This window comes from Cynara cardunculus (assembly GCF_001531365.2).
Source record: "Cynara cardunculus var. scolymus isolate 2C chromosome LG 9, CcrdV1, whole genome shotgun sequence".
NCBI classification, from domain to species: Eukaryota; Viridiplantae; Streptophyta; class Magnoliopsida; order Asterales; family Asteraceae; genus Cynara; species Cynara cardunculus.
In genome coordinates, this window is record NC_037536.1 from 16739412 (window position 1) to 16748878 (window position 9467).

Consider the following 9467-nt stretch of genomic DNA (forward strand, 5'->3'; position numbering starts at 1 on the left):
CCAAGTCGATAGGAGGAACCAAATGAGTTCTGCAGCATCAACTTTGGACTGCACACATCACTTAGGGGGAATCTAGAAAGTCATGTAATGTAGGAGGAAATGAAAAATGGAATATAAAAGAAAATACAAATAAATGAAAAGAAATCGGATTATTTTAATATTATTATTAATGATTATCAGCTAACTTTTTATCCCCCCAGCTAGCTTATCAGCCATTCTGCCAAACATAGCCTTAGACCCATAGTTTAGTTATAACTCTTGAAGAATTCATGTAGTTTAATGTAACTAAACCTGCAATGCATCTTTTTTCCCGTTTGAGAATTTCATATGTAGCTTAATTTAGCCATTGATTTGTGGTCCTAGAAAAATCATTTCTTCCCATCTTCTTTCTTTCAGCAAGTTTGTTTGGATCTCAAGAATTAGAAATGGTGTTTTGTTTTTGTATGGAGGGGGTAGTCGGGCGTTGTCGTTCGCTTTAAAGTTTAATACCCAACTTACTAGTGTAGGGTAAGTAGGATCGTTCGTCTTAGGGGGTCGGTGGTAGCAGTATATGCAGTTAATATAAGATGATGTAAAGTGCTTAAAAACACGAAAGCAAACTCAAATTACGACTCACACTACAACACAAATCCAGTTTATGTGTGCAAATTCCATGGCCCTAAACTCATGCAAAACAAAGCCTATGATGAATGCAGAAGTATGGGGATACGCACTGGCACAAATGAGCACTTGAATGCTGCTGTTTAATGGTAGAAACGGACAAAAAATACTGCTGTGGACAGCAGCACATAGCTCCCATCACGGGTAGGGAAGTGGGCCTGAAAACACCTCGAAACTACTGGCTAAATGGTGGCATTCTAACCCAATACTTTTGGCACAGAGTCAACATCCAAGCAACGAACATATACTGATATGGAACAGCTGCATGACAGTCATAGGGAATTGCCTTGGAAAACCGTTAATTAAGCCTGGAAATGGTCTCGAGATAACCATGACAAGGGCTATTCTGAAGGTGCAGCAAGTGTAAAGAGATTTGCTAAGGTACAAGGATGTGAAGTGCAATGCTTAAGTGCTTCATAAATGACGGAACTCGTAACCAGGGACGGACCCAGGTTGGTTTATGTGGTGGCACGGACCACCGCTTTGTTCCTCCGTCATATTGTACAAAATTATAGGGTCGTCGAAAGTGTCACAGTATCAATTTGTTGTGTGCCACCGTATATATTTTAAAACTAAGTTTCTCTTGGTAGAGTTAGTTTGCAAGGTTTTTCTTCCACCCCAGACCCGAGTTTGAATCTTGTTGGTGCCATTTTCTTAGTTTTTAGCTTTTAATTTCAGATTTATTATGTTTCTGATTTTTTTGCAATAGAAGACTTGAACTCAGGACCTCACATATGAAAAACAATAAACTAACCAACACACCAATGATGATTTTATGAAAATATCCCTATATTTGTTTCTTATAGTCATATGGCGCCATCACTTGAAAAAATTTCTAGGTCCGTCTCTGCTCGCAACTAACTGGAATGCTTTATGCAAAACTACCTAAACATGCTATTTTTTTTTACTTACACTAGGTTAGCACATTAAACATAAGTTAGATTTTTATACAACCACTGAACCAAGAATGAGAAAAATATGAACACACGACTAGAAACTTGAAAAGATGGAAATTAATATGAAAGATGATTCCACTCTAGGCCACTAACCATAAGGCATCTAATGCAAACATTCAATCATGTAACAATTACATTTAAAGCATGAAACATGAAGGATCATAACATCTAATATCTCGGCATAATCTGTGTATACTCAAATCAACTGTCCTATCACCTAAACTACTTGTATTTGGCATCATAGGGGGTATTGAAATGCTATCCTTGGATTACCAATATATCGCGTTAAAGAACAAACAATAAATAACTTGACATAAGAACAAAAAGCTGGTGAAAGAGTGTCACTTACCTCATCCTCAAGTTTATTCACATACAATGGAAAGACGGATCACATAATTCAAAAACTAGAACGAAACAACCTCAAGTGTTCACACCTCCGTTGGACATGAGCCTTCTAGCTGTCCATATTTTGAACTCCAGCAATGACATTATTGGAGGCCTCATCTAACATCTCTCGGACAGCAGCTTGGTGACATGATGGTTGAAGGATGGCTGGAAGTGTAGTCGTATTATCACAGGAATAAGCAAAGAAGGAATGGCGTTGAAGATCGGTACAACCCTACTTCTCCAAAAGTTTTGGATGTGAGAATGCTGGAAAAATAGCAGCCTCTTGTGCCGTGTAATCATTGATGCACTAAAAGTGGAAAGCATGTTTCTTAAGTCGTCCACATGTACAAAACCCTAATATGTCGTCAAATTTCTTTTCTAGTTGTATCAGTCTCTTCCAAAATATGCTGAATGAAATTTACGAATTTTGTGTGCGACTAACTGGTTTAACATTATGCTATCTGAAGAGTCGTAAACTTATGGTTCTTGTGTGTCTGGCATGATGGTTAACTGTTGTATGGTTGCATCTTTGTTATCAGGGCATAAGGAAACAATGGTCATCAATGAGTGAAAGTGTATTTTTTAATGATTTATAGAAATGAGGATTGCTATCTTAATTCTCTCTGCAATCGTACTGTTTGATGGTCAAGAAATTTAGAGCAGCAATAATGTTTATGTTTACAATTATTTTGTTCGTTTTTATACCTAGTTGTATGGTTATGTTGGGATGTTAAGTAACGTACGGATTGAATGTTTGATGCATTTTGATTTGTTTATTTTACTGAACAGTTGTACTAATGCTTTCATTATTCCTTTTAATTTCTACTTGTGTAAAAGTTGGAAGATGACCAAATGGATGCAGAATCCGAGGAATTTGCGGTAATGTTGGCTGCACAAGGAGTTATTGGGAAACGAGTTGATGAGATGGAGTCGGGCTTTATGATGGCTCTGGATTACATGATCCAACTTGCTGAAAAGGACGAGGATGAGAAGGTTATTTTTCAGATACTATTATATGATTTTTGTACTATCTATTGCAGGTTACATGCATAACCAATCAACTTTCTTCCATAATCAAACAACCATTATTATAGCCATGATCACAGTATTAAGGACTGTTTGGTTGGTTTTCCATTAAGTCCAATATGGATGAAGTTGTCTGTGTGGATTAATCGGTCTTTATAGATTGGAAAAGTGCTTTTTGGGAGGATCCTTTTTCAAATGGAAGGAGTATGTTCTTTAATTGAGAGACACATGCTTGGAAAAAACTTGGCTTTGTGCATGAAGCTCCCCCCTAGAAGCTTACTGGATAAGCCACTTTCTATACCTTTAAGCCACTACCAAAGAGTCATGTATGGCTGACCAAATAAGCTATGAGTCTCATTAAACTCATTAAGCTGCTAATGAACAGACCCTTACTGATATTTAGCCCCGAGTGTCCTAGTGTCTTGTGTGCAACATCTGCTCAGTCAATGTTGAGGCCTAAAATTTGACTAAATTATATTTTTCATTTCTCGGACCAAATTCTCAAGCTAGTGCTTCCGCCTTCCTTTGTGCGCCTTCTTTGATTATCTATGCAACCATCAAACCTACCATTTCCTTTTTCTTTTTTCTTTGAAGACAGAATGCATGCGGATTAGAGATAGAGTGTGACAGTGTGTGGTATCAACTCTCATCGATATTTCATAAAGAAGTGCCTTTAAACATTCTTGTACATTTTTGTGTTTCATTTCATGAATATGTGAATCCTTACAATTAAACATTATTAGTGTACATGGGGTCTGCTGTTTTGTGTGGCTTATTGTAGAGCTGTTCACGCTCGGGATGGCCCTCTAGAAAGCGGGTTTGGACTACCATTCTCGAAGAAATGGGAGGGCCTGGACTGACTTGTTAACGTTAATGGGGGGCACGGGCGATGGGAAAAAAATTGGACAGGCTCGCCCAGCCTGTTAATTTTTTTATAACTTATATAAAGTAACTTGAAAATTCTTGATACTTATCAATTCTCACTTAATTATGACTCATGGTAATAACACTCTTTAAAGATCTAAAAAGTAAAAAACATAATCACGTCAATTGATCAATTCCTTATTATCTCATTTGGTCATTTCCTTTATGGGTACTCCGTATTTTGCAAAACAAATTTTTTCTAAATTATGTACATTGTTAATGTTTATGTATAATTTTAAGTTGGAAAAATTGTTTTGTATTTTGAATAATTTTTACATAAATTGTGATTTTATATAAGTTTTGTTTTCTTAAAAATATAAAAAGATTTTTAGGCCCCGTTAGCCCGTGGGCAAGCCTGGCCCTTTTGTAGGGCGGGTATGGACAAGTTTTCAAGCCCGTAAAAGAAGGGCTTGGGTTTGCCATATTAGACCCGTTGGACAAGAAAACTCCTAGCCCAAGCAGGCAAATGATCAGCTCTAGCTTATTGGTTGGAAAGCCTGTGGACATTCTATCACAACAGCAATTGTCATAGCCAATTCTTGTTTGTGAGCTGTTTATCCAATATGTGTTTTCGTCAAATTTTTGTATGTGACCAGTTCTGGCCCAAAACAACTATGTTTTATGTTTAAAAAGCATGATGGTTAAAATATTGGTCATAACAAGATTTTTGTCGGATAATTTCAGCGGAAGTCTCTATTGGAGGTAATCAAGGAGACGGTATTATCCCATCTTACAAAAAAATGCCCCCCACATGTGAGTACTACAAGTTTTACCCTCAGCTGTTTCCACTAATCTCATCTAGTTATATAATATCTTTTTGTTGCAATTATTTGTAGGTTCAAGTTGTTGGGCTGCTATGTAGAACCCCACGGAAAGAAAGTAGACAAGAATTACTTAGGCGAGTGGCAGCAGGCGGCGGTGCATTTGAAAGTGAGCATGGTGCAAAAGTCCATCTACCGGGGGCGAATCTAAATGACATAGCTAACCAGGCTGATGACTTGTTGGAGGTGATTCTGTGCTTATCTTAAATCCTTGAAGCAATTTCTCAAAAATCTATGTTCCCATCTCAAAGCATAGAAGAAACAAATAAAATTTGTATTTTAACTTGTTAAGTTTTGGCATGCATATATGTTTGTTTTTAATTCTCTTAGTGTGGATTTGCTTTAACATCCTAGACTCTAGAGGCCCCAACTTCTAGTTCTTGAGTATCGGAGTAGATAGTTATCAAGGATATGGAATTTTGAATTATTATCCTTGTAAAAGAAAAAATGGGTGCTGTCTGTTGCAATATATACAAGAATGTTTAATTGAGAATGTGAGATTTGCTTGCTAAATAGGAATGCTGGTATAGCAATTTTCTGTAGAGAAGTTGCTCAAAAGAAAAAATTGAGGTATTTGTTGCGAAGTGTAATAATTGACTTAGACTTGCATATCAAGGGGTTGAATGTTAAGAACTTTATTAAACTGGCCTCGTACCCAGAAAGATATAATTCGCCATCACATAGGATGAAATTGAATTTTGGAGTATCTTTTCTTCTACAAGACTTTAAACTGCTTATAATTTGCTGAAGTAGCATGGAATCAGGTAGGGATGCACAAGGACCGGTCCCAACCGGTCCTTGATTCAGTCCTCACGGAATGGTTAAGAAAAAAAATCCGGACCTTAACCGGTCTTGGTTTGAAAGCTAGGACTGATCTGGCCTGACAGTCTAACTGATCATAGCCGGACGCGGTTTTGTTTTTTCCTTTTTATGTATAAAAAAGTCCACTTCACTTTTATGGAAGGAAGTCTGGATGTCCAGACCTTCACAAATCAGTTTTGACCTGGCCCAATATTTGGTCTTCAATAAGGACCAGTTCTTATCTGGTCATAGATTTGAAATCTATAAAGGAATCAGGTCTGAGGGCCTGGACCGGGCCTGTAACGGGTCCCTAAGGGATCTGTTCTTTGTCTAGATTCGGTCCTCGGGCCTTTTATGCATCTCTAGATCAGGATATTTTTTTGTATACATATCCGTTTAGTTCTTCATCATTTATCTGTTAGATCAAATTTCAAAGCCATAATAGTTCATTATTTTCTTTTGCTGAGATTTGAGAGCAAAGTGTCAACATCAACCAAAAACATGTATTTCTAAAGCAATTTTTTGCTGGACTAAAACTTAGCTTAATTGTCGTGTTATCATCTTCATTCTTATGTTACTGCCATTTTCGCTTCTTCTGCACATTATACCACTATAATCCGTCTTGTCTAAACGAGCATTCTCATTGCAGACCATGGAAAGTCGACCAGTTGTCCCTGACAGAAAGCTTCTGGCAAGGCTCGTTTTGATTAGAGAAGAAGCTCGGAGTATGATGGGAGGTGGATTACTAGATGAAAGAAACAACCGCGGTTTAAATACGCTACCTCGGTCAGAGGTCCGTTTGTTATTCTTTAGAATATGAACTTACTCCAGGAGAACTTTTTTATGGAAAACCTTTAATAACATAATATATGTGTCGTGTACGGGTGAGTTAACACTCAAGGTGCATTTGGTTCACGAGACACAACATCACAGAACAAAAACTTGTCCCGCATTTGGTGCGACATTATACTGGAACATGACAAGACTTCTTTTGTCCCACCAAAATAGGTGGAATAGAAATCCGGGAGATTGGACAAGATTGGTAAATTACTAAACTACCCATGTCAAATTAAAACGCTAATTCTTGAACATTTTTCACCCTCGACACCTCACTCTCGCTCGTCTACTTACCAAATGCTTCTTCATGTTGCATTTGGTACACTGTACAAAACAAAACAGGACAGTGATCATTGTTCCATGTTTGGCAGGACTTTTATGTGAAATAGACTGGAACAAAGTGGTACAGGCGTGTTCCACCCCCACCCCCATGGAACAGGTCGAATGGGCCCATATTTTACTAATATAACCTCAAAATAAAACTTAAATCTCTTCTAAAACATCAAATATGCCTCCGTATTTACATTTTATTCATTCTATTATTGTATTTTATGCTCTTTAAACTTTCACTTTACTGTCCTCAAAATATAAATTTTATACGGCTTCTATATTATGGTTAGTTTATGTAATTTATTAAATATCAGTAATAAAAAGATAATATAGAAAAGGTATAAAATAAGAACGGAAGCTACGTCAACCTTTTGTTTTGGTGTCATCTTAACAGTCTTGTCGAAAACTTTCTAATGATATATTTTGTTATGAAAATACTTATTTTATTACAATTTAATAAATTACATAAATTAATCAAAATATATAAACAACTCATTTGGGTAAATTGGTCATTTTATCTGTTTTGTCCTGTCCAGTTCTGTCTTACCAAATGCTGAATAGTTATTCTGTCCTATATTGTCGTTCTGTCCTATATTGTCCTCTCTTGGATACCAAACGCACCCTCAATGATTATAGACAGTAGGAACTTGGTTAAAAGGTCCGAGCATCCATCACTAGTTAATCTGCATTAACTATTTTATGGCAAATTTCATGTCAATGCAGGTCAACTTCTTAACGAAACTTGTTGCTGAGAAACCTGGGAAAGCAGTGCGTGAGATGATTAAGAACGTAATGCTAGGCAAAGATGAAGGTGCCGACAACACTACAGATGAAGAAAGTAAAAGGGGCGGAAAGGTTAGAAGTGGGATTGCAGGAAGGGTGAGGTTTTCGACTTTAGGTATTGCTTAATAATTCAATTCGGTACATAGATAATAAATGTTCTTGGCACATTGTTTCTAATGATTTCCAGGGTAGTGTTCCTGGGTCGAAACCACATCCGGTGCGCCCTGGCATGTTTCTAGAAACAGTCTCCAAGGTATTCCTTGCTTCTTTCAAATGCACAGAATGTTTCTTTCATTTCTGGGGTGAATATTTCTTGAAATGTGCAACAGGCATTAAAATGTTGGATTGAATATATACATATTGTTGAACATGTAGGTGCTCGGTGGCATATATGATGGAAATATATCCGGCATCACTGCACAGCATCTTGAATGGGTAAGGGCCTGTTGGTTAGCAGCTTAATGGGACTTGCAGCTTATCCGGTCAGCATAATTGTTTGGTAGTCAATGTATAAAAAATGGCTTATTCAGTAAGCTTTTAGGTGGAGCTTTATGCAGAAAGCCAAGTTTTTTCCAAATCCCTTCCAATAAAAAAACACGCTCCTTTCATCCATGAAAATACCTTTCCAAACAAAAACCTCCCAGTCTATACTGAGAGTATAATCTACATAGACATCTTTATTTCTACAAGACTTCATCGAAAACCAACCAAACAGCCCTAAGTGCGCCGTGTCTTTTTGCCTGGTTTTTGTATCGAGAAAAATGACCTGTGGCATAGAGCTTAAATGAAATAACTTGGATGCAAAAATTAGTTAGCCCCTATGCAGTTTTGGACGCAAGTTATCGAGCGTTGGTACATACTATCACAAAAAGACTCGGTTTTTTATTTGAACAGCATAACATGGTATACCCATTGATGATCGTTGTAACCTGACCCAGTAGGCTGCTAATCTTGTTTATTTTCTTGATTGTGTGTCCAGGTTCACCAGAATACACTTCAAATTCTTCAAGAAATAGCATTCTAACTTTGGCGATGGCAACATATGCTCCACACGCATTTTTCGTGCACAAGTTACCAGTGTTTGATCGAGTACGAAAAGGTGCAAGATGCAGAATTGCAGAGTATAGATAACATCAAGTTTGGTCATGGTAAAGTTGTAGACTTGTATGTTGATTTGTACTTATTGCAACTAGCTGTGAAATGTGTACGGTTATACAACCGGTAAATAAAGGCTACACCTTATGGTTCCTCCCCATAGGTCACTGGTTCGAGTCTCCTCACTGACGATTTTTCTAGCTATTATCTTGAGGATTAGTTGAGGCTCCCGCCAAACTTATCATAACTAGCTATGAAAATGTTTGATCGGGTTCTTTATATGCAGCTAACACGAAACCGCACTTTGCGTGGGTGCAAAGTTGACGGGTTAACGATGACGCAAATGCTCAGATCAAAACGAGTGTCCCAAGTGCATTCCAAGTCGTTAAAGGTTTGGTCGTGGATAACCTGAAATGAAATTCTAGATAAAGATTTTTTACCTTGTCATTCAATCTGTCTTCGAGGATGATATTTAGATTTTTGGAATATTCTTCATAGCCTATCAGACTCTGCTTTTGAGTGGGACATACTGTGTTTGAGATATGGTTTGGTTATTCTGTAAATAATATGTAAAACTTGATGTACACCAATGTCACATTGTGGTACCTATGCTTATGATTGCCTCCAGTATTTTTGTAAGTATATAATATTTATATACGACAAATGAAACAAATAAACCCATACATCATCCTAACCTATGGTGAGGTTTGAACCCCTGACCTCCTAGGAGGCCAAGGACTACGATACCGCTAGGCCAAAGACCATTTGGTCTCTACCATTTTCTTTCTAGCTTCCATTTTGTTGTAATGGGGTGGGTTAATGCAGATCTATTATTTGCTAAACGTGG

The 9467-nt window shown here is 37.4% G+C and overlaps 1 protein-coding gene across 2 annotated transcripts in view; it reads left to right on the forward strand.

The window, feature by feature from the left end:
• The window catches only part of LOC112518230 (protein PEP-RELATED DEVELOPMENT ARRESTED 1, chloroplastic), a 10483-nt gene extending 1257 nt beyond the window's left edge, over positions 1 to 9226 (forward strand). The window contains exons 2-10 of one of the 2 annotated variants that reach the window (XR_003069795.1): positions 2841 to 2996; positions 4638 to 4706; positions 4790 to 4960; positions 6225 to 6368; positions 7466 to 7621; positions 7713 to 7778; positions 7901 to 7960; positions 8505 to 8673; positions 8907 to 9226. Coding sequence is in view for 1 of the 2 variants with exons in the window: in XM_025125851.1 (XP_024981619.1) it covers positions 2841 to 2996; positions 4638 to 4706; positions 4790 to 4960; positions 6225 to 6368; positions 7466 to 7621; positions 7713 to 7778; positions 7901 to 7960; positions 8505 to 8549 (867 nt within the window). In the remaining variant the exon portion in view is untranslated. Of the gene's footprint in view, positions 1 to 2840; positions 2997 to 4637; positions 4707 to 4789; positions 4961 to 6224; positions 6369 to 7465; positions 7622 to 7712; positions 7779 to 7900; positions 7961 to 8504; positions 8774 to 8906 lie in introns of those variants that run through there. The other variant, XM_025125851.1, reaches the window with a different exon arrangement.
• The last annotated feature ends 241 nt before the right edge of the window (positions 9227 to 9467 follow it).